Source organism: Schistocerca gregaria, chromosome 1, assembly GCF_023897955.1.
Source record: "Schistocerca gregaria isolate iqSchGreg1 chromosome 1, iqSchGreg1.2, whole genome shotgun sequence".
Taxonomy (NCBI): Eukaryota; Metazoa; Arthropoda; class Insecta; order Orthoptera; family Acrididae; genus Schistocerca; species Schistocerca gregaria.
In genome coordinates, this window is record NC_064920.1 from 1,116,328,054 (window position 1) to 1,116,354,715 (window position 26,662).

General features: G+C 38.7%; 1 protein-coding gene across 4 annotated transcripts in view; it reads right to left on the reverse strand.

Moving 5' to 3' along the window:
• Window positions 1-26,662, reverse strand: part of LOC126283583 (CDGSH iron-sulfur domain-containing protein 2 homolog) — an 82,469-nt gene that overhangs the window by 28,617 nt on the left and 27,190 nt on the right. For 2 of the 4 annotated variants that reach the window (XM_049982285.1, XM_049982283.1), the window contains exon 4: window positions 22,530-23,363. The exons of the other annotated variants lie outside the window; for them this stretch is intronic. In XM_049982285.1, coding sequence (XP_049838242.1) covers window positions 23,277-23,363 — 87 coding nt within the window. In that variant the 3' untranslated portion in view covers window positions 22,530-23,276. Of the gene's footprint in view, window positions 1-22,529; window positions 23,364-26,662 lie in introns of those variants that run through there. 4 annotated transcript variants of the gene reach the window in all.

The window sequence follows — 26,662 nt, forward strand, 5'->3', positions numbered from 1 at the left end:
ATGAGGATACAAAGCAGTGAAGAAAGAAAGTAGCAAAGGAAAACTAAATACTTGACTACTGTGAAACAGGTTGATCCCTTGGAAGGAGCAAGGAAGTGAATTCAATTATTGAATATTTCTCTTGCTATGTCAACATTCTGTACTGAGATGACATTTAAAATGTTTTCAACAGGTTACTGGAAACTTGTTACACACTTTCGCTGCGGCTGACGCTTATATGTGTCACGACAAGCCACGAGCCAGTGCGGTTGACATAAGCGTTCGCGCTCACTGTCACATTACTCAGTCTAGTAGTATCAAAGCCTATAACTTTTGTTTTGTGTGGTCAGTTGTCAGATGTATATTGTTCGAAATGCCGGTTAACGGACCTTCCAATGCGAAAAGAGCAGAAAAAGTGTTTTGCTTACTAATTTCTATACATCCGAGCGTACCCTGGGCATCTATGATAAATATATACGGCTAATTTTCTCACACCAGGAGTAAACCTGTTACTAAATTGACAACCTCTATCAGGGTCAATCTTAGAAATGCACATTTAAGGTAAATATAATTTCAAATGAATCCAGTTTCCTTTTTTCCTTCCTGAGAATGTGCGTTTTGGATTCCAAATCGTATTTTTTGTTACATTATCAACAAATCACGAACATCTGAATGACACCTGTGACCCCTACAGGTGTCAGATAGCAATCAGACTTTAAAACATGACCACAATACAGTCGAAGCTTATTTGAAGTAATGCACCTAAGGTGACATCATTAGGTCAGTATTGAATATGATCCTACAGATATTACAAGGTCTTGATGTCAGCCTGTAGCTTAGATGTGCTTAGGAACGTTGGCACCGAACGGTACATGCCGTTTCAGTGTGTTACCGGCCCGCACTCGCCGGGTCACACTGGAGAGTTGCACACCTGCACCGATGCCGCAGCGAAAGTATTAAAGTAGCATTCTTTATTGGGACTTTAGGAGTGCACCATTTTCTGAAAGTCGCATTGAGACATCACAATTTGTCATTTCTCAACCATCTATAGATGCCTTGCAAATTCCAGTGCCCAAATATGTAGGTCAAAGGCAAATGTCAACTGCGAAACACAAAGGCATAGCAACTTACTAGATTTCTGGAGCGTTACATCCGAGTCTCAAGCTACAAAATATGCTTAATGAAAATGACGCAGTGCTGCAACAACAATAAAAATGGGTACTTTTTTTTTCATTCGATATTTAGGTCAGAACACAAGTCAAACATACAAGAGTGCTTTTCACAAACCTCCATTTCTGCAAAAATCCTGTCTCTGTGCTGTGGACCCTTATGTTTCTTGGCACCTCATACCAGTGTCACTCAATCATTCTGAACATGTCTTACCCAGCCTACTCTGTCGCCCTTTTTTTTTTTTTTTTTGCATACCATACAAAAGCTGTGCTGAGATATGTGCCGTGCGATGAACGGTAGACATGAAACCCCCTTTTTGTGTGTGTTTCTTTTTTTAATGAAAGGGTGCCTCATACTGTATCATTTGTTACATTATTACTGCCCATTTATCTGCACAGATTTTTAAAAAATATCTATCATAGACTTTATTACCAATCACAGAATATGTCTTTCAATGTTATGGAGCTGCTGGACATACAATGTATCACGGTTACTCTACAGTATGGCAGTAGTACTTGTCGGGATTGGTGTCCTACAGAGCTTGGACGATACCAATGGTTATGAAAACCAGTGCTCATGTTTTCTGGTTGACAATCTGCATCCCTCTGATCAGATCATCATCTGTAATGTCGTTGTTCCTCCTTGACTTTTGTAGTCTCCTGTAATTGTTCTTCAATGAGATTCCTTCCTCCTTGGTGTTGCTTTCTCAGTACAAAGGCAGGAAAGCACCAACTTTCTCATGAGGAAACCACTTGTACCAAAATTATTCAGTTGACACCTGGTGTACTTATGATCTTTTTAAAGTATTTAGAACGTAGAACATCAAAGAATGATCACTGAGTAACAAGGTAACTAATAAAGCAGCTACATCATGCATGGAAAAAGAAGAATAAGAATAAAAAATTATATATATAAAAAAATGAAAGAGCCCCACTTATTGGTCTGCATCTAACGTCTCACCCCAATTGAAGACAGAAGTGTATGTAGCTAAACCTAGTTTCACCAACAGGTTTAACATACATGTGACTTTCTGGCAACACTAACTGCATACAGCATGGCCAAGAACAAGCAGCAAATCTGCTCTGTGCCAGGTAATGCTGTGGGGAATTGGTATGCAAACTCGCCGATGATCAAGTTGCAGTGACTTGAAACTTTTTTCCCTTCTTCAGGTAAAGCATGAAACAATCAAATTTACACCTCCACAATGCAGTGTCTTGTGAATTTTTTTGTTTCTGTTGTAACTCAACATTAACACATAACATGATTCTCTTACAGATAGAAAATTGTCCATGGCATAAATAAAGTCAATGGGAAATAATTGTGTACACAAGAAAGTAATATGTATCCAATGCAGTACAAAAACACAATAGATCAACTTCTTCACTAGATTACATGTTATGCTACACATTACAATTCCATTCTGTACAGTTGACCTACAGGCTTTTATTTTCACAGATATGGGACATGTGTGTCAGTCACTTTCACTTTGAACAGCTAAAGTGACAACCTTGCCTTTGCAGACACTTTGCCACTCACTGGATCATATTTTGCTGCACCCTTCACCACACACCTGCATCCACCGTTGCCAAAGCAGACTGTGCACGCGAGCTATTAGGTCGTGTACATCCACGAGTGGAATACCATAAACTTGTTCCTTTAAGTGCTCTCACAAATAATGATCTAGTGGAGTGAGGTCTGGGGAATGTGGAGGCCATAACATTGGACATGCAAGACCAGCCCATTTACCTGGAAATGCTTCATTTAATAATTACACATATTCATTCGTTCAGTCATTCCAAAGTGTGGTGATGCACCATCATGCTGAAAACACAGCTGTCACTGAACACCACGTGAAACATTTTCTAGTTATGTTCGGAGCAATAATGGCCACTACAGATGTAGAAAATACCTTCACAAGTGAAGCCAGATTTGTCAGTCGATGTCATGTTATTCATTAGATGCTTCTTACCTTCCTCTTGGTGCCAAAGCCATTCATGAAACTATACCCATCAAATGTGGTCTTTGGCTGCTGGTGTTGAGTTAATGTGTAAGGATACAGATGGAGTTATCATGCAACACTTTAATAACCAGTCTGATATATCCGAGACCGCCTACAGAAATCATGGGTACTTCACTGAGATGACAGGTGAATGATTTCAAGAACCGCAACCTCTGTACTGTATGTTTAGTCCTTGGATGACCTCTGTCCATTACTTGTGAACAAAGGTTACTGGTTACCTGAGGGCATTGCACCAAGAGCTGAGAAACATTCTTTTATCAGGACAGTGCCTTTGAAGGGACTGTGCAGTATATGCAGAAGCAGATTTCATAGTTTGCATACTCCTTTGGGAAACCCGCCTGTATAACTTGACGAGACCCGTTATGGTTGTGGATTGCATGATTAGTGGACGAATGCATGCTGTTTAATGGATCCCACTCATGTGATCAGCAATTGCCATGATAAAGGGAACCTGATGAGTATTCAAACCATATCTCCATGGTGGATGTGGATTTGATGTCCCAGCAGTCTATTCAATGAGTTACAAAGGCTGAAACAGTAGTGCGAGGTGATAATACATTTCCTTTGTACACTGCAATACACTGCAGAGTGTGACAGTGCTGCCAGCTCCTTTTTTCATACACGTGTTTTCTAAATGCACCAGATCTGATTTTGCTAGATTAAACTACTGTGTTGAATCTGGATGACAAATCACACACCACCCTCCCAGTGTGGTATTTTGGACTTCAGCATTGCATTTTTTTTACAGACAAAGGACATTTAATGACAGCTTTTGACAGTTTTAGAGTCAGCGCTGACTGTATGTAGGCAGCTTCACTGGTAAAACTTTTCACTAGATTCATAAATATAAAAGAACTGCACCTGGACCTACACTACACAACTCTCAACTCTGTTGAAGACAAACAAAGGACGCATTCTGTGGACCTGGAAAAGTGGCATCTGATAGAATGAATTTATTATTATTATTATTATTATTATTATTATTATTATTATTATTATTACAAATACTTAACAATTCATAGAGCTACCACTTACCAAGCTGGAGTTCAGTAATTTATAACAACAAAAAGTTAGGGGAGCATATATATTATATATATGCTTTAAGAATGCTAGAGATAAACCAATGTTTGCATATAACTCTTTTGGAGGGTACCGTACATAAACTTTCATTTTGCTTCTTCGTGTTTAATTTTCATAGGTACCATACTTACTTAATCCTTTGAGTGTCATTCCTTTTCTTCGTGGGTTCACTTACTTCCTTTTGCAGTTTTTTTTTTTTACGTGAAAACCTGCCTTTTGTGTTGCTTCTCTATAAAGTACTCTTATCTATTATCCCATTCTAATTCCACAGTTTTTCAAATCTTTGTCAATTTCAGTGAATGATGGGGGGTTTGGCTTTGTAGCTGTTGAGTAAGTTGATCAGCTTGACTAGTTTCATGCACATGGTATGTGTGTCACTAAAACCATCCTTTTCCTCATTACCTCAGCTGGCTTGTCCATTTTCAAACTGAGCTCTCTCAATTTAATATGTATTCAACATTAGGATCACATCTAAGTCCCAGTTTTTTTTTTAGAGTTCTTATTTCAACTTTTTCCAGTTTTTCAAGCACTGGAGTATTTCTATTGCATACAGTGTTTCGGGCCTCACCATAATCAGATAGTGTTTTAGTTTTGTGTTCCAGAACCAAGATTATTTTATTGTACACTGCACAAAAACAAGTATAACTTTTTGAAATCCTGTAATTCTCTCTCACAGTGACACACAAACTTTGAGATTTGCCTTAAAAGTGCCTACAACCTACCTCTGTAATGGTGCAAAAGTGTGGCACCCTGCAACGTCGCCTCAGGCTCGGTGATGCTTCATACAGCAAGGTGCTGACATGCGAGAAAGGTCAGAGCTCAGAAGTTTATGTGATGTGTAAGGTGAGTGAATGGTGTCACATTGACATCAGATTTCACCACTATTTTGCCCCATGCCATTGTGGACATGTAACACAATAGGAAGGTCATGACCTTCCACCTTACCCACATTTCACCTCCCCTTTGATGCCTCTGCGATGGAGGTCAGAATCACAAGACCCAGCATTGAAACAACATTGTTTTCTTATGGGTCGCTGAGGAAAACATAGGACACCTCACCACTCAGAATCAACACTGAAGCCCCCAGGAGATGGCATAAGACGCATCAGTGAAATCACCGCTTCCCTTGCAGGTAAGATCACCACACATATTGCAGTTGAAAATGACAGTTTATGTTGTTATGAGCAACAGGACACCATTCTTGGCAATGTTTTAACACTGCTGACACTCCCAGCCCCGGGGAATGATTCAACCACACTTTAAGGACATCCTACTGAACAAGAAATTACCCCTTCACAATGTTGTGAAACCACAATTTGTGCTCTGATATACAAATGAAACCACTAGGGACTATTCAAAACTGACAAAATTTGAGTGTCACCCAAAGCTGCAAAGGGCGTTTATGCCTTTTCAGTCATCCTGTTTTGCACCCTGCTGTGGTACAATCAGAGCTGTGCTACATTGGCACGTGTGTGAGTAAAAAAGCAAAGGACCCCTTTAAGACCCCTCAGTTCGGCAACACCCGACACCCTTTCAGCTGAGTGGTGGATCGTGACTGCCCACACACACGAAGTGTGTTAGGGGTTGCAGCAACTGCAAGCCACCACTACCCAAATGGGTGTCTAAGTCTGAGAAGTATTTTTTCAATGTATTCAACAAAGGTGCATCAACAGCACCGAAGGTGTTACCGAACTGTGGGGTCTTGGAGGGACCCTTTGCCGTTTTATTCACACACATGCCAATGTTGCACCCCTAAGTGTCACAGGAAAGCATGAAACAGGAAGGCTAGAGAGAGAGAGAGAGAGAGAGAGAGAGAGAGAGAGAGAGAGAGAGAGAGAGACACCACCCTTTGGTGCTTCAGATTATGTCTTCACTCAACAGTCCCTACTCGTTCCACCCTGTGTACTAGAGCAAAAATTGTGGTCCCACTACACCCCCAATAGTGTCAGATCACATTCAATGAGATTGCAGTGTCACAATGTCTTTAGAGTAGGGTTGAATCATCCAGAACTGGTAGCAGAGTAACATTAAGAACATTGTCCTATTGCTCATTGCACTGTTGACTATAAAATGTGTGGGAATTAATGCCCCAAGGGAAGGGTTTGGCACCATTTATGCATTTTATGCCACCTTCTGAGAACCTTTCATACCAATTCTGACTGGCATAGCATCTGAAATGTATTCCTGGGCCACCCATTAAAAAAAATAATTGAAGAAGTGCAGTTTCAACACTGGATGCTGCCATGCCATTCTGACCTCCACTGCAGAGGCATCTCATGAAGGGGTGTAATGTAAGAGGAGGAGGGGGGTTATGACAACCTTCCCATTGTGACACATCCACGATGGTATTGTGCAGAATTTGTGGTGAAATTTAGTGACAATTATCCCACCATACATGAACTAAGCTGTGTGTACTTTTTCTCAAGTGTCGACACCTTGCTGTTATAAGTGTCACCGCACCTGTGACATCACAGTGCACCACACTTTAGCTCCCTTACAAGAGTACGGTTGCAGACACCTTTAAGCCAAGTTCCAGACTTATGTGCTGCAATGGGTTGGTTGGTTGTTTTAGGAGGAGACCAGACAGCGAGGCCATCGGTCTCATCGGATTAGGGAAGGATGGGGAAGGGAGTCGGCCATGCCCTTTGAAAGGAACCATCCCGGCATTTGCCTGGAGCGATTTAAGGAAATCACGGAAAACCTAAATCAGGATGGCTGGATGCTGCAATCGGAAGTCTCCTAACTATTTAAAACACTTTTTTTACTGTACTACGAATTTTAAATGTTGTGGCAGTGTCAATAAGGTCTGTCATGAAGTATGTTTTTTCAAATGATTTCTTAGTCCAACTACGTCTGCTGGTTTTTGTAGTTCTGTGTTTTGTTGTTTGGCACTATCCAGTTTGTCAGTAATTAATGCCACATCTAGAGAAGCTACACAGTCTATGGTGATTTTCACAAGTTGCAACATGGTCGCAAACGGAACAGTGATCGAGAAAGTGTAAAACAAATATCTTTTATTTTCATCTATGATGAAAATTGTTCAGTGCATATACCATCAGTTTCAGTCAATGATAACGGTCTTCAGATGCAGCAAAATGTGAGAAAAAGCAAATAGAGCTTGTGGACTGTTACCCCTTAAAACAAAGTAGACCATGAAGAGAATTATTACTGACATACATGTGGAAAACATGCACTTAAAATATGATTAGGCATACCAGCATTAATGCTTGTCATACTACAATGAAGTTACAGCTGTATCATCAAGAGTCATAGACAAAAGCAGTATAGCATTGTCACACGTATCTAAAACATAGTTTTCACTAGGCTACAGCACCATTGTAATCACATTAACAACACTACTGTTCATAAACTGCAGTACATTAGTCTCAAAATGTGAGTCAAGCTCATCAGACATCACTACTGTAAGCCAACACATTCATCATGTATGTAATTGAACAGATTACAACGAAAATGCAAATACAATAGAGCAAGTCTACAGTGGCCTTACCAGGTGTAAGAGTTATTACAGCAACAAAATGTAATAAATTAAAAACCATGACTGAAGCTAAATTTAGATTGTTAGAACCGAATGTTTAAGTGACAATATGTAAGTAGCGACATCTAACGAGCTCATGACACATTTTGTTGCTACTTACTTGCAGTTTTTATGAAGAGTGTGCAGTTACCAAAGTGAGTCTGCCAACATTGTGCCCTAATATACATACGACACTTCAAACGTATGTGTGACGATGCTATGCTGATTTCTTTTACTTTTTGACAATTTTGTGACTTCATTATATCAAAATATGTTTTAAAACAGATATGCCTCACAGTTTAAGCACGTGTTTTGCATATATGTCAGTGATACTTTTCATTCCTATCTATTTTATTGTTACAAAATGTGGAGAGTCCACTAGTTTTATTTGTTTTTTCCCGTGTTTTGTTGTAGCCAAAGGATCCAAATTTTGTGGTCACAGATGAAAATAAGGGAAATTTATTCTGTGGCGATTTCATTTGGGTTCCTTCCTAGTTGAAGACCCTTAAGATTGAGGAATTTCCTCCATTCTCTCACAACCTTCTCTAACATACAGTTGAAAAGTAAAAGTGATAAACCACATCTCCGCCTTATTTTACTTCAGAAGGTAATGGCAGTTCCCCATAAATTTTACTTTACATGTGTGTGTTCAAGTTCCTTTAATTACTTCTGTTTTATAATAGAGCCCTAATTATGTGTGTTTCCTCAGCAGCCACAGACTGGTCGTTCGTGTGTGTAAGAAGGCGAATAGTGCTAGTGGTGGGGAAGTGACCTTTCCAGGAGAAGACCAAGTACTGCCACCGAGAATGATTTAAGAATTTCCTGTCAAGCATTGGTATGCTGTGATTTACTTAAATTGGGTCTGATTGCATTCCCTGCAATAGTTATATCTGTCACTAATTTCTGAACTTCACACTGCATCATCACAAATTCAGAAGGCACACTGCAGGTGCTTCTTGCAACATAGCTGAATAGACAGTGTGTGGACTACCTGCTCACTCAAATTTGCGGACAGGCTATAGCACTATTATATTTTTGGAAGATGACCTGAGGTGAAAAGGACAATATATGCAACATTCACAGATAAGGACAGGCTTTTGATAGTGTGGATATACCTATTCTTGGAAAATGTCACCAGAATTACAATAGGTCAATTCTAAATTTCAAAGGAGGGTGGGGGGGGGGGGGGGGGGGGGAAGAAACTAAACAAAAAGAAAAAAGTGATGAAAGTAACCACTGAAACTAATTAATGGACAGAAATCTACTGAAGTGTCAGCAAGAGAAACGACAAAAGATTTGGAAATGTTCGAGCTCTCACTTTGGCTGAAGGATTGAGGGGAATGGAGGACAGATAAACAAATTGGAATTGCAAGGTTTAGGAAACGGGGAATTTTATGGAAAAGTTGCCCAAGAATCCTGGGTCACAGAAGACTTACTGGATGGGATGAGAAGGCTGGCTTGCACTGGACTAGAATTGGAAATCCCAGTAAAAGGTGGATGATGGGGAAAATAAGCAAGATGCTGAACTGAAAATATCATGCAAGAGTGAATAAGAGTAGAAGGCTAAGTGTCTTGTACAGGGTAGAAAGATGAGGGGGGGACAAGGAATAATAAACAGGTCAGAACATGACATACAGAAAAATAAAATGGAGCAAAGAAAATGAGTAGTTATTTAAAAATGCTGAGAATGTTTTAGTCCACTGCAGGTACACAGCAAGCCACCTTTCCTTCTCCCCCAATTCAGTAAGTCTCACTGGGCCCAGGGTTCTAGATGACTTTTCTGTTACTTTCCCCATTTCCTCAATTTTGGAGGTCTTTTTCCTTCATCGCTGTTCCATTTCCTTCAATCGTTCTGCTGGAGGAAGGAACAACTAGCTCTGAAAACTTCTGCATTTCCATACTATATATGTTTCCTCTTGCCACCACTTGGTTGGTAGTTTTTTTGTAACTTTCTGCAGTACAATACTATGTTTATGGCATTAAGAAAGACTAAAATATCATGTCTAGCATGGCTATCAATTTTTCATTTTGTATGTTTATAAAAATGCAGCAGAAACAACAAAATTTCACTTTAGGAATAAATATCTCTAGTGAACAAATACACTGTGCTGATCTTATCTTCTTCTCGAGATTACTTCGCGAGTTAATTCACTGGTGGAAGCATTATGGCTCCACAATTCTCTTTGAATTCAGTTTTCACCCTACATGGCTTCACAACTACATCTTTCTTCCAGAGATTCCAGTTTAAGTTCCCTGAGGGTTTCGTATGGGATATACAGACCTGTTACGTTCCTAACAGTGCATCTGAATTTGTTCATTGTGTTGCCACGCCTGCTTTATATGTACTAACACTGGAACAATGTTCTAGGGCATATAATTTCTTTTATAGCCACACCACACTAACCATTCCAACGAATCTATCCGTAATAATGATTTTACCTAATCATCGCAATCACATCACTTTTTACTTTACTAGGGAAACTGGATCACCCCCTCCCCACATTAGGTGGTAAGATAGCTCAGTGGACAGCCCATCAAAACTGAACACAAATCAAGCATGAAAACTGTAAGGTGTACTGAACTATGAAAAAAATTAACGACAGAAACAGTAAACAGTTCAAGGTGAAGATGTGACCACTGAGCGAATTTAAATAGCCACAGCATTGTGGTTATGTTGTCACAGTCTTTCACTTCAAAGGGGAGACCCATGTTCAAATTTTCCTTGTGCCCCATAGTTTTCTTCACAAAATTATGAGCTGTGTGTGTCCAGTCATTGACTTATCTGTTCACTGCACTCAAACCTGTGTGTGTCATCATGTAACTTCTGTTTGCAACAGCAAAGTGTAAGGAAGGGACCTCCAATGTACGTATCACCACGTTGTTGCACATAAGGACCTTATTATGATTCTTGCAATCCGTTTTGGAAGTTCTGACTAATTTCTTTGTTCTAACATGGTTTACACCTGCTTGTTTACATTTCTGTGAGGTCTGTGCATCATCTTGCTTGCTCCCGCTATTTGTCACATGTACTTGTGACGGTAATATAGTCTTACCCCATGACTCAATTCTGTAACCAATGTGCAGTACAACAATTGGAAAAAAAGTGTGTGTGTGTGTGTGTGTGTGTGTGTGTGTGTGTGTGTGTGTGTGTGTGTGTGTGTGTGTGTGGGGGGGGGGGGGGGGGGGGGGCTACAAGGCACATCTAAACATCAATCTCCAGTTGGGCAGTCCAACACAGTGACTACACAACCACGATGCCATAGCTCTTGCAATTTGCTCTACGTTGCATCTCTTGAACATGGACCATTCACCGTTTCTTGCTTTTTACACAGTTCGGTATAACTCCTTCCTGTTTCCATGCTTGATCTGTGTTCAGTTTTTGACGAGCTGTCCACTGGACCATTTTAGCAATACATCTGATGGTGTGCAATGGGGAATTTCCCCTGTTAGTACAACCTCAAAATACTGTGTTTCAAAAATCAATATTATGGTTTTAAGGCTTTGTAGCATTTATTACAACCAACTTACAATTATAAATAATAGATCAAATGAAAGAACAACTCAGTTTTCTTACACGTTTTTAGTGGGAGCATCATTTGACATAGGATACATGAATTATCTAGGGCTCTTCCCAAACCTTGATCACTGTGCCTGAAGGAATTTTTGCAACAACTGCGTCAGTCCTGTTAAATCTGCTTAGCTCAGCTGGCAGCAGAGGTGCACACACCATCCTTTATGAACCACTGAAGTTGAAAATTACATGGTGATAGATCAGGTGAATGTGGAGGCCATCTGAATGAAGCTCTGTCATCCAGCCAGTCCAACAATCTGGTACACTGTCTAACCAACTGCATACTGAATTATACCAAAGAAGTGGTGCACCATCTTGCTGCCAAATCAAATTCTGTGGTTCAGCTTCTTTCAAATGAGAAAAGTGCCACAGTTCTAGTGCCTCAAGATAAACACCTTAGAGCTGTTTCACCGAAAAACAGGCGCGTCAACTTTCCCCCAGGACATGGCACAGTATTCTCGCTGCAGCTGTACCATCTCCTGGACATCGCTGATTCCCAGATGTGCAGATTATATGCATTCACATTTCCATTCAATGTGAAATGTGGGTTCATCACTGAAGACATGATCCAGAAAACTGCCATCTGCAACACTTCGTTTTCAAAGTCGGCGTGTAAACCATAGTCTGTAGGCTCTAGAGCGTCTAGTCTAACAACTGCGAACACTAAGGTTGAAATTTTAAGCATCCTCTTAAAAGTCTCTGCACATCACTGGAATTGCAAACTCATGACTAGCCTTCAGAACGGATTTCTTGATCTATGTATTAAAAACTCACTCATTAGAAACATTTTTCAGTCACTGTGTGTTATTTGAGCTATTATTTATAACTAAGTTGAATGTAATAAATGCTGCAGAGCCTTGATATCCTGATATTCATTTTGAAACACACAGTGAAGCCACTCTTACGTAGTCATAAGCCACGATTTTACACAATTTCATTTATATTTTTGTATAATTGTGAATTATTTATGAATAAACATTTCAAAAGAGAAAGCTGTGTATCAAGAACTTCCCAGCATAAGAAATTACAGTTATTTCAACTTTTGGTTTGTATAAACCTATCAATAAATAGTCAGGAAGATAGTGTCTAGCTCCCATTTTGTCATTTTATCTCAGCTCATCTTTTCTCATATTGTCTACTGTGTTAGTGAACTGTGAAAATATACAGTGAAAGTGTTCAAAACTAATTTCAGAAGTACCTTCCACTTTAACTGAAAGTAATTACAGCTGCGAGGGAAAAGTTTAGTTTTATTATTAAAAAGAACTGAATTTTTTAAGTGAATTAAGGGAAGTGACATAGGGAGTTACAATTGACAGAAATTAATTCTAAGCTTAAACTGAACTTTTTTGATCACTACATTAGGCAGCACAGTGCAGCAATCATTTTTTCATCAAACTGAAATTTACAGAAATTACAGTTAAAACTTAACTCATTAACTGAATACATCGAAAAACTAATTTTTTAACAGTTTCTTCTACTGCAAGAGTTAAGCCGAATCATTTGTTTAAATTGTGAAATTTACGAATACCATTTTTGCAAACAATACTTTTGACAAAACTTAAATATCTTGAAATTAAGGGCTGGTGTGGCTAACATGTTTTCAAGTAGGGCAAATAGATACATTACAACTGCTAGTGTTTCATCTTGCAAAAGTTTGTAATTATTACAGTATTTATATTTGTTTATACATCAAGCACAAAATTTTATATTCTAAAAGACTAAGAGCTAACCTTTCTCTTATATGAAAATGCAGATCATACTCACCTATGTTAATGGTAATTAGTCAGATGTAAAAAATGAATTTTAAGGAGGCAGATGGCAAAATTGCTTTCCCACACAGTGTCAGTAACCTCAGCAAGTAGTTGACATGTTTAGTACACATGTCAGACCTGCCTTACAAAGAGTGCAAAAATGAATGGCACTTAACATTTGGTACATTTTAAATATTGTGGCATCCAAGTTAAGAAGGCGTTATCTAACAGAAGACAGTATACTACAGGACAATGACCCTTTTGCAATGCTTTTGGTGGATCTATTTATTCAGAAACATAAATATTAACTTTACTGTTTAACTGAAGCTACATTGATAGGATAGTGGATGAAGAAGAGGGCTTTATAAACAATAATGTGATTGATAGTATTAAAAGATTGTAATGCTAGTGACAGCAGCGAAAACGATACTCCTCAAAGAGGAGTCAACAGGTCTTGCAACTATGAATTTTCACCAGAAATAAATTCAATACTGTTAGTATTTTAAAAATTTTCAGAAAACTGCATTTAAAATATTAATGGTGTTCATACACCATGTGAAATAGCAACCTACAGCTCATTACTGAAAAGATATCCATCTACAAAAAGCACATCAAACACCAAGAAAAATGTGTCCATTAATAGCAACAGAAATTTTGGTCAATGGAAAAACAAGTTGGGTGCGCAAGCTTTGTTTCGTACCTTTCATAGCATGTATCAAAGACTACAGAATGTGCCATAGGCACTGCTTTCCTGACAGCCACAGAGAAAGGAAGATCAAGATGTTCACCAGTCTAGAGCCCATTTTGTCGAAGTGAACCGGAGAACTGCAAGCTTCCATATACAGCTAAACTGCATTTGGAACACTGATAAAAGTTGATTTAATTATGAATTAACTTGCGGTGCAACATTATTTGTAACAAGGGGAAAAATCATCAGTTGCCTTCATCCAGTTTGCACACAATGCATCTCAGTTAAACAACAGATGTACTTTTAGTGAGTGGACACCAAAAAAATGAATTTTATTTGTCATCAGGAATAAATTTAGGCCTGGAAGTTAAAAACACTATACATTAAGAAGGCTATTCAAGACAATACTCCGTACATACATTTGGAGGCTAACAAAATTGGGAAAATGTCAAAAACAATTTAAAATCCTTTTTCCTGAATGGCATTAATGGCAATGTTTCAAATAACCAGAAATGTCTACTCCTTTGCGACAGAAGCTCAGATGGACAACAGCAAATTTTTCATTTGCAGGTGAAGATATGATCATTCCACCAAATGATTTATGTACAGCTTGTGGATGTACATTTCTCCCGGTAAGAAGGGTAACTGACTATGAGGGCTATCAGCAGTGGCTTTAACATTAAATTAGGAACGAGAATATTCGTAATGTAAATGCATTTTATTATTAAGCTATATACCCCAGGGTGTCAGCCTATGCTTCAATATTCCTGGCATGCAGCTGGCACACGTTGCAACCCCAAAAATGTATTTCAATTGCCATTTGATTTTTCAGTTCATCTTCTCTCCCTGTTCCACTCCCAAACAGAACAAGGGAAAAATGACTGCCTATATGCCTCTCTACAAGCCCTAATCTCTCTTATCTTTGTGGTCTTTCCATGAAATATAAGTCGGCAGCAGTAAAATTGTAATGCAGTCAGCCTCAAATGCTGGTTCTCTAAATTTCCTCAGTAGCGATTCACGAAAAGAACGCCTCCTTTCCTCCAGAGACTCCCACCCGAGTTCCTGAAACATTTCCGTAACACTGGCGTGATGATCAAACCAACCAGTAACAAATCCAGCAGCCCGCCTCTGAATTGCTTCTATGTCCTCCCTCAATCCGAGCTGATAGGGACCCCGAACGCTCAAGCAGTACTCAATAGGTTGTATTAGTGTTTTATAAGCGGTCTCCTTTACAGATGAACCACATCTTCCCAAAATTCTACCAATGAACTGTAGACGACTATCCGCCTTCCCCACAACTGCCATTACATGCTTGTCCCACTTCATATCACTCTGCAGTGTTACACCCAAATATTTAATCGACGTGACTGTCAAGTGCTACACTACTAATGGAGTATTCAAATATTATGGGATTCTTTTTCCTATTCATCTGCATTAATTTACATTTATCTATATTTAGAGTTAGCTGCCATTCTTTACACCAATCACAAAACCTGTCCAAGTCATCTTTTATCCTCTTACAGTCACTCAACGACAACTCATTCCCGTACATCAAAGCATCATCAGCAAACAGCTGCACATTGCTATCCAAAAGATCATTTACGTAGATAGAAAACAACAGTGGACCTACCACACTTCCCTGGGGAACTCCAGATGATACCCTCACCTCCGATGCACACTCACCATTGAGGACAGCGTACTGGGTTCTATTACTTGAGAAGTCTTCAAGCCACTAATATTTCGGAACCAAACCCATGTGCGCGTACCTAAGTTAGAAGTCTGCAGTGAGGCACCGAGTCAAACTGCTTTACGGAAGTCAAGGAATATGGCATCCATCTGATACCCTTCATCTATGGTTCGCAAGATATCATGTGAAAAAAGGACGAGTTGCATTTCCCAGGAGTGGTGCTTTCTAAAGCCGTGCTGATGCATGGACAGCAACTTGTCTGTCTCAAGTACATTCATTATATTCGAACTGAATATGTTCGAGACTTCTGCAACAAACCGATGTTAAGGATATTCGTCTGTAATTTTGAGGATCGGTCCTTCTGCCCCTCTTATATACAGGGGTCAACTGCACCTTTTTCCAGTTGCTCAGGACTTTACGTTGGGCGAGAGATTTGTGATAAATGCGAGCTAGGTAAGGAGCCAATGCAGTGGAGTACCCTCTGTAAAACCGAATTGGAATCCCATCAGGACCTGGCAATTTATTTTCAACAGATTCAGGTGCTTCACAACCCCAGGGATGTTTATCACTACGTCCTCCATACAGGAATCTGTACGAGACTCAAATGGCGGTATATTTGAACAATCCTCCTGCGTGAAAGATTTCTCAAATACTAAATTTAAAATTTCAGCTTTTGTTTTGGTGTCTTCCGTTGCCAGGCCGGACTGATCATTGATTGAGTGGATAGAAGCCTACGACCCACTTACCGATTTTACGTAAGACCAAAATTTCCTTGGGTTTTCAGCAAGATCTTTTGCTAAGACATGACAGTGGTAGTGGTTGTATGCTTTACGCATCACTCTTTATAGCAGCACGAATCTCTACTAACTTTTGCCTGTCCTCATTCTCCCCATCTCTTGTACCGCGAGTGCAACTGTCCTTGCTTCCTGAGCATTCTCCGAATTGCGCTGCTAAACCACAGTGGGTCTTTACCGTCCATAACCCACTTTTTCGGCACATACTTCTCCAAGGCATGATTTACAACGTGTTTAAAATTTGCCCATAACTCTTCCACATCCATCGTACCTGAAGTCGATTCATTTACAAAGTGGGATGCTAACAACTGCATATGTGCTCTTTCTAGTAAGCATACTCGCCTAGCCTTCTTGACCGACTTTTTAACTTTCGTGACCATAGTCGTAATGACAACATCATGATCACTAATCAGTCTCAACACTAACATCGTCAATGAGGTCTGGTCTGTTCGTGCCTACCATATCTAAAATATTTCCATTGCGCATTGGCTGTTAATTTAGCTGCTCAAGACAGTTATCAGATGATGATGTTGCTGGTCTTCAGTCCTGAGATTGGTTTGATGCAGCTCTCCACGCTTTTCTATCCTGTGCAAGATTCTCCATCTCCCAGTACCTACTGCAGACTACATCCTTCTGAATTTCCTTAGTGTATTCATCTCTTGGTCTCCCTCTATGATTTTTACCCTCCACACTGCCCTGCAATACTAAATTGGTGATCCCTGAAACTCTGTACAACGTCTGGTTTAGTCAGTTTTAATCTACAGTTTATAACCAGTAGATTATGGTCAGAGTCCACATCTGCCCCTGGAAATGTGGTACGTCTCTGTATTTCCACTATATAATCTATCTGAAACCTGTCAGTGTCTCCAGGCTTCTTCCATGTGTACAACCTTCGTTTATGATTTTTGAACCAAGTGTTAGCTATGAATAAGTTATGCTCTGCGCAAAATTCCATCAGGCGCCTTCCTCTTTCATTTCTTACCCCCAATCCATACTCACCTACTACGTTTCTTTCTCTCCCTTTTCCTACTACCGAATTACAGTCACCCATGACTTAAATTTTCGTCTCCCTTCACTACCTGAGTAATTTCTTTTATCTCATCATACATTTCTTCAATTTCTTCGTTATCTTCAGAGCTAGTTTGCGTATAGACTTACTACTGTCGTAGGCATTGGCTTCGTCTATCTTGGCTACAACAATACGTTCACTGTGCCTTTTGTAATATCTTACTCGCATTCCTATTCATTATTAAACCTACTCCTGCATTACCCCTATTTGATTTTGTATTTTTAACCCTGTATTCACCCGACGAAAAGTCTTACTCCTCCTGCGACCAAACTTCACTAATTCCCACTATATCGAAGTTTAACCTATCCATTTCCCTTTTTAAATTTTCTTACCTACCTGCCCAATTAAGGGGTTTGACAGTCCACGCTCTGATCTGTAGAACTCCAGTTTTCTTTCTCCTGATAATGTGTTCATAAGTAATTCACACGACGGCTTGTCTGTACCACCTGTAATGAATCCATAGACATCCTAGTCTATAGTAGGTAGGTCGAAGTCTCCTCTGACTAATATAACTTGATCTGGGTACTTATGCGATACTGAGTGTAGACTCCCTTTGAATGATTCTGGAACTGTCACGGTGGAACCTGGAGGCTGGTAATAAAACCCAACAATTAGCATTATTTCTCCTAGCCCTGTTAAATGTGTCCAGATAACTTCACTATCACACTACTTCGACCTCAGTAGACAATATTTTGTTAACTGCAATGAAGACACCACCCCCTACGGTGTCTTCTAATCTGTCTTTCCAATACATGTTCCAACCCTCACTAAATATTTCAGAACTTCCTATCTCAGGATTCAGCCAGGTCTCAGTCTTGAGAATAATTTGCGTGCCACACGCTTCCTGGAGGGCAGTAAATTCAGGAACTTTATTCCGAACTCTGAAAATTTACTGCTTCTAAATTCAACTGGAACACTGAATCCCTCATTGACCAGAGGAACTTCTCTTATCAGCAAGTCTTTGTTAGTAATAGAAAATGTACAGTGTAACAGCTTACAGAGATCTACTGAGACACTATCTACCTGTTCATCTGCATCTTGTTTGCAAGGTGATACAAATGAAGCATGCTGTGTTTCAAGAACCATACTGATTTTCAGAGAGAAGCTTCTCTCCTCCACATATCAAATATCACTTATGTAATAAATCTGCGTCATGTGTGTGTCAAATTGAACTCTGTAACTACTACAGATTTTCATGGTGATTTTTGCAAGTAACTTAAGCAGAATTTAGGGCACCTTATAGACTTTAATGCATTAAAATCTTAATACACGTTATAAAAATTAATGTATATTCGTATATTCCATCTCTTCTCTGAAACGACTGAACCAATTTCAGCTAAACTTGGTACATATATCACTGTTTACGAAGAGTAACTGTGGGGTTAAGAACAATCTATCAAACAAAGAGGAGGGGTGAAAAATAAGTTCAGCCTACAATGTAAATACCCATCTTTTCTGCGTCCACTACTTTAGAAAGAGCACATAGTGACCTGCAACAAACTTTACACATAATTTTGAAACCTTTACAAAAATCTCTCATTGGCACCACTCTCCCCCCCCCCCCCCCCCCCCCATATGATTAAAGGAAAAAAAACTACCACTTACGTTTGCAATGTTCATGAAGTAAAACTGCTGCATCAGGCAGGATGTCATGATGTTCATATTTATTACTTCTTCGTTACTAACTGTTCACAGCACACTCATCAGTGTCCACATATGCTACTGAATGTACCTACGAAATTATGTCATTATATGACAATTCAGGAGACACGAGGCAAGGAGGAGAGAGGGAGAAGGGAGGGCAGATGGACAGACAGAGGGAGGAGGAGATGGACACAATAGGGAGTTGAGGCGGACGAGTGAAGGGGAAGAAGGTGACGGACAGAGGGGGACATCCAACTAACAATTTAAATATATGCTTATGTTTCTTTTAATTGAATGAAAGTTCTTTTTACCCTACCCTGTAACTTGTCTCTTAAAACTTTTCAACTTATAGCAATACCCGTATTAATCTTAAATAAAAATTATGTACTTGAAGTATTTTTCAACAAGGGTTAAATATAGTATTAAATGCATTGCACAGTACCCTAATCGCTAGTACCAAGAGTAGTATTTAAACAGACAACTGATGAGCAAAAACTTTATGCTCATTGCCCATAGAGAACAAATACTACCTAACACTAAGGGAACCAATATGGTAAGGAAACTGCGTAAAAGCAGAGAAGTGGGGAATCATTACATTGACAATACAGGCCACAAATAAGAGAATTCACAGGCATATGCAGTTTTGAGAAAGGGCCATTTGTTATGGCCTGGGTCTTGGGGAATCTTGCAAGCAGTGAAACTAGTCAGCTTTTCACACCTTACTGTTGTGAGCATCTATGGAAAGTTGTTTTTGACAGTGACACTATAGGTAGGTGACAGTTTTTTGTATGTCCACACCGAATCACAGAATGTGGAGGTTACAGTTGTCTGGTCTGTAAACCAGGTTAGTCAACAATCTGTGGCAGATCTGATGCAATACAATGCCAGTGCAGGCGGAAGTGTTTCAGGAAACACCATTTCGCACCCTTTGTCGGACATTGGGCACCACAGTAGACAGCCCTATGTACTCCCATGTTGACCCAAAGAATTATGATTGCAGTGCACACAAGATCATAAAAGTCTGACTGTAGCAATCCAAACCTGCTGAATGAATCATTTCTTTTTATATCATGCACACAGTCACATTTGGATTCACCATCATCTAGGCAAGTGACTGCTCAAAACCTGGACTGCAACACCAACACTGACTGTCAGGACAGTATTATGCTATGGTAAACATTCACATGGACTTCAATGGGTAATTCAAGGCACCATGACAGCAGTAGACTACATTACCCTCCCTCCATGTTTGGTATCTTTGCAATGGTAATGCAGTATACCAGCAGACAGCAGGCAAAATGCCACGATCATTCTACAGTGGTTTGAGCAGCTTGATAGTGAAATCATGTCCGAGCAACCGAATTTGTCCAGTGTGAACCCAGGTGTTGGTGCGCAGACTCTAATCCATACGCATGGAATCACTGCTGTATTGAATTCAGCAACCACACAAATAGCACTGAGCACAGCAATCAACGTGGGGCAAATTATAATTTTTACGAACTGAATGCTCTACCGTATGTGATTCAATCAGTTCTATCACACATGAAATAAACAATGTATAGAAAATGCTATATGTCAAAAATGTATTACAATACTTAACTCAAAAAATTCTTGAAAATAAATGCAAATATTCACTCTGGAAAATTTGTTTTGCAGGTACACATTAAGTAGTTTTGAAAACAACTTAATGATAACTTATTCAGTTAAGCAGTTTTACATGCCAGATTACTATCCAATCATTTGAGTGAAAGTAGTCAGAGCTCTCAAATGATAAAGTGACCATTTGAGTTGTCCAATCCCCAGCGCATCCAATTCCGAACAGCAGTATTTCAATGTTTTGGCACTGTTTAATCATCATTGTTGATTGTATCCATAACACTTACTGCCACCGATCCAGTATTTGGTTTTTACTGGATGCCAGTAAGTACCGTTTAGTTCCTTTTTTTTCAGACATGTTTATGAATAGACGTTTACATAGCAAACTTTGTATCTGGATCCAAGTGCTAAAATGCTGAGTGGTGGGGTATGCAAGGAATCATGGCCGCTCGACCAGTTTTAGTACATGCTTGAAAAGCAAGTGATTCAATCACGAAACCTTTTAAAAACTTATCTTAAACACTGTCTGCTCACTTCATCTCTGCATTTACTGAAACTGTCCATTACATGCAAACCAGTGGAAAGAGATTTAATAGATTTAAATGTAGTAATTTGTCATTTATTTAAAAAAATTTAAATCATAGCACCTGCAGTTAAATCTTTACCAATAACCAAACCACATTTAATGCCAGAAGTATGAAAAATTCATGTTTCAATTAAGAAATACTTTTTATTCATCTCCCCTAAAAAAGTTAGCCATCTTTGTCATAGTTTATAAGAAACTGAAGGCTGAAAGTATGTATGCGAAATCACAAACCCAGAGACTTAGTGACAAATATTCAGTGTAACTGACTTATCCAACAGACTTGTGCCAAATACAGTAAGCAAAGTAAAGTTTTGCCTCTTTTTCAAGTACCTACTGACAGCTCAACACTCCTGCTGACCAGTGATGCCTCCTTTATTCCTAAATCATTTAGACATACCTGTGTCTGTTCTCACAGTAACTGAAACCACTTAAATCCAGAGTGTGAATAAAAACATTAATATAAGGCTGCCATAGTAACAGATTAGTTTCATTTAAAGGAAAAAAACAAACTGAACAAAGAAACAATCTGTTGTGAAAACTAGCCAATTGCTCCATCACTAATGTGAGGCAAAGCTGAAACATATTTAAGGTCCCCCAGTCACAATAGCACAATGCATTGAATGACAGTCTACATGGACACATACTGACATAAGGAACAGACTTGAGACAGGTATGGTGCTAAATAATATCTAATATGTAAAGTTTTCAACAAAGACAACACATTACTGTTAGTGCTTGAAGCAAGCAGTTATTTACAGAAGCAAATGAGTGCAAAATGCTGTTAAGCATGTTTAATTTCACTAGCACATACTTACCAAGGAAAGAAATTTTAAAGTACTGTGTTTTATACATCATTTCAGTGTCAATGATCTGCTATTCTTGTTTTACCTTAAAGAGTTGTATGCAACTTATCTTTGTGTTCTCATCTGAAAATACTATTTTGTTTTGTTGACTATATTCTGTGGATAAAGACTACAGTGAATGGCATTATTAGCTATCATTGCTATTGAGTGAACAAGCCTGTACGCAGAGAAATTTTAAAATAATTTTAAATAATGAAAACTTTAGTCTTGTGGGGTGTTAAATGTAACTATAAATTTCTAATTTTAGACAGAAGGGGAAGAAATGGTGATGCTATCACAGGGGGAGGGAATGGTTGGGGATGGAACTTCCATTGCTTAACACTACCTCCGATTAATTTCAACTATCTAGGACAATGTGACAGGAAGTATCACACAATTCTCAATATTTTCTTATAGATACAAAGCTGTTTCCTTAGATATCACAAATTCAACACACACTACTAATTTTATTAGAATCGTGTTTCAACACTTTAGGATTTCCAAGCAAATACAAATGTGTGTGAGAAAGCATCTTAATTTTAATACATATTTTGTTTAAAAATATACACATGAGGTCTATTTACAGAAGTAGCTAGAAACAGTGGCAATGCTATTCTAGTTCACAATGTCAATGTCTGAGGCAACATTAACACGTTAATATGAAACTGATGATAAACTCCTGAACTACAAGTGCTGCCTCGTGCAGTTCTTTACTTAAGAGCAGTATAACTAAAGTATTAATCATTCACAGCTTATCTGAATTCCCATTCCTTTTATTTCATATTATTCACAGTATGAAATTTGAGCATGGCAAAGTGCTGGCCAATCAGCTCCTATAACAAATCCTTCTGCACTAAAGTGCTCTGTAGTTAACTCAGTTTTCCTTCCACATTCTATCACAGAATTCTTAACCACAATGTTTCTAGATACCATTTTAAATATCAACAACAATCTGAAGAAATAATCTGTTTACTAAACAATCAAACACTACAACAACACATGCAGAGGCATTTCAGTAACATTTCACATTTTGTTTGAGGTTCCCATCTATTGTTACATATTCAGGCATAAATTCAGATTGGCACTTCAACAATTTTCAATTAAAATCCAGTGGTATTATTGTAATTAATTAAACCAATGAAATTTAAGACACTTTCACTGTTAAGGAATCAGTATTTTTATACCATTCTAAATTGCAAGAAGGAACAAACAAAAGAAAGCTGCCTGCCAACCTAGATAACAATCTACACCTTCAGTCTTAGTTTTACTCCTTATGTTTAAGGACGACTGGACCCACATTGTCTCCAGTTTCCTGGTTGACCTTGTTATGTGTGCCATCACAGTATGGAAACTGAAAAAACAAAGTTCGTTGTGTCAAACTATTTAGAAGAATTAGACGTTGAATGAAACCAATAGGCAGAATAAATGCTCAACTATGAATTTCACTACAAAAGTGGTAAAATGCATGGAAAAATACAGAGGCCTGGATCATAAAAAGTAGCTGTTACAGTATCTGTCCACATTACTATTGGTATCAGAAACCAAGTTCAACACAAAATCTCCAGCATGCTCAACAATCTTTTTCAAACTATAGGAAACATTATAGATAAAACACATTAGAACAACTATTTTTTATATATTTTGTCTAATTCCCAAGGCACATGGAACCACTTTCAACATTAACATTCCTTTTCCACTCATTCTTGACTTGGCTTGGCTTTACTCCTTGGCACTACAGCCCTTGTAGGACCTTGGCCTCACAGGCAATCTGCCCACTCTTCTCTGTTGGCTGCCTTGGCTCTCCGTCTTCTAGCTCCCATCCTTCTGAATTCCTCTTCCATGTTGTCTAGCTATCTGGTCCTTTGTCTGCCCCCTTATACAACAGCCATCATGTTTTCCTTTGAAAACTTTCTTGACTGTGCTGTTCACCATTCTCTCCACATGTCCCAAACAATGTAGTAGTACAACTCTAATCTTATTTCTGATTCTCCAAAGGCCCCTATCATTCACTGGCTCTGTAGATTTTCCAAGTATCTTCCTGTCCCACCTCAGCAACAACTCATTTTGTGTCTTAGTGCAGGTCTCCAAATCATACATCACCACAGGTCTAACTACTGTACAATACACAATCAGCTTCACATTCCTACTAAGACTCCTTGCTTTAAACACTTCAACCAGTGCAAAGTAGCTCCTGTCGCCAGCTGCAATCCTTGTCTGTATGTCTTGTCATATCATTCCCAGTTCCCAGTGACCCAAGATATTTTAAGCTGTCAAGGCAGTCCTATTATCTTCCGTTCAAAGTCATGCTTCATTCTCCTTCACTACCTTTTCCTAGATGTTACCAAATACTTGGTCTTTGAGCAATGGTCAGTCTCATCTCTGCACCATAGCTCTACTTTTTCATGCTTGTTTCCAGGTCCTGTTTCCTCGTGGATAACAAATCAATATCATCCACAATTGCATATTGTTGTTCTAAAAAAGTCATTTGAACCAATCATGTCATTTGGCTAGGGACTCCTGCCTCTTGCATTGCCTTCCAAAGTTGATCCCTTTGGATACTACTGTAAGCTTGTTTGAAATCAATGAACAGCTGGTGGACATTGACTTATTTTTTCAAGGATCTGTCAGATAGTGAAAATATGATCTGTAGTGGATCTATTAGTTCTGAAACCACACTGAGCCTCCTAGACACTCTTCAACATATATTCTTAACCACCCAGCCATGACTTTCCTAATACTTTATATACTACACAGAGCAGTGCAATTCCTCTAATTCCACAGTCAGTTTTGTCATGTTTCTTATGTACAGGGCAGAGTATTGCTGTACTCCAATGTTACGGCAAATTTTCTTTCCACCACATTTGCACTATAATCTCATGCAAAATCCTTACTAGTTTTTCTCCACCATATTTTATCATTTCTACTGTAATATTGTGTTCTCCCAGATCTTTATTTTTTTTAAGTGTTTTGGTTCTAACCAACTTCATGCAGATTCTGCTCCTGATCTCCATTTGCTTTCTGCTCAATCTCTTCTGTCGTACCGGCATCAACCCCGCCTTCATCTTCAGTGTGTGTCTGTGTTCAGTAGTTCATTGAAATACTCCAACCATGTGCCTCAAATCTGATCTTTTCCTCCAATCAGATTTCCCTGATTCTGTTTACAGAAAAAGGCTCTGGGTTGGAATCCTTTCCTCATATCTTTAACCCTCATATAGAATTTCCTTTTTTCTTGAGAAGTATTTCTCTCTCCTAACTCATCAATCCACCGCTTTTCAAATTCTCTTTCCTCTTACATTCCTTCTCTGCTTCCCTTCTCTTCGTGTGGTATTCTTCTACACTACCTGTAGTTCTCTGCAGCATTCTTTTTCTTGCCCCATTTTTTTCTTTTATCTTCCTCCTACAGTCTTTATCAAACCAGCTCTGGGTTCTCAATTGCTTCTTTCTGCCCAGTACTGTTTCAGCTGTCTCAAGTATTATTCCTTCAACCATTTCCTATCTTTCTTCAATATCCTCTCCTGCCACTTTTTAAAATGATTACTATTTTTGATATATTTTGTCAAATTTGCAAGGCCTATGGAACCACTTTCAACATTAATATTCCTCTGCATTTTCAACTTAGAACTTGGTAAGCATTGTGTCTCATTTCATTAAACAATTCCACCAAACACCACTCATTCTTGACTTAATGCACATAAAACACTGAAGTTTCTCAGAGTTCTGATCAGCAACCATCGATTCCTGAAACAAATCTTGCCAGTTCAAATACTTTAATTGTCTCCATCATATTAAAAACCAAATCTGACATGTTGAAACATGGTGATTTTTCTCCAAAATTTAGTATTCAAAATGTTTTGAGCTGAAAGCATTCTGTGTACAGAAATTGTGCCCTTCAGTTACTGCCCCAGTACACATTTCTTCAGTGTTTCCCTAAATAGTTATCTGTTGCTATGTTCTTTGATCACATTCCTTTATAAACTGCTGTTATGCAAAATCTTCAGGGTGCAACAGGAATGTTCACTGGTGTAATGAACAACATTGCTCCATCCTGGTACACACCTAGCATCTGCTGCCATGTATTCTTCATGAAGGTTGTTACAATCTTAGGGAAGAAACCAATGCTAAAAGTTTTGCAGAATTACAAACACACTAAATTGACAAATGATAAGTAAATACATTTTTTTCAAAACAGACTTCGTAGTAACTTAAGAATGCCACAGTGCAAGTACACCCATTAGGCAACGACCAAATTTTCCATATGAGAATTGGCAATTTATCTAAATGTCTAAGTGACTTTCAGGGAGAGACTTCACATGACAACTTTTGCTGTTTCATAGTCTAATAGTTTAAGTTTTCTACCAATTTTGCATGTAATTTGTATTTAATATTTTTCACAAATTCCTACACATACAGCAGGTATCAACACAGTCAATTACAAAACAGCAGACAACACACAAGATATTCAAAACAAGTTATTTTACAAAGTAAATCAATGTGAACATGATACATAAAGCAAAGAAAATAGCAAGAAAATATTTTTAGTAACAAGTTAGACTGACACAGCAGACCTGACTATAAAAATGAACAAAATTACAATACAAGAAATTGACATACATATCGAGATGAAAAGGAAATGTGGCTAAATGGATTTTA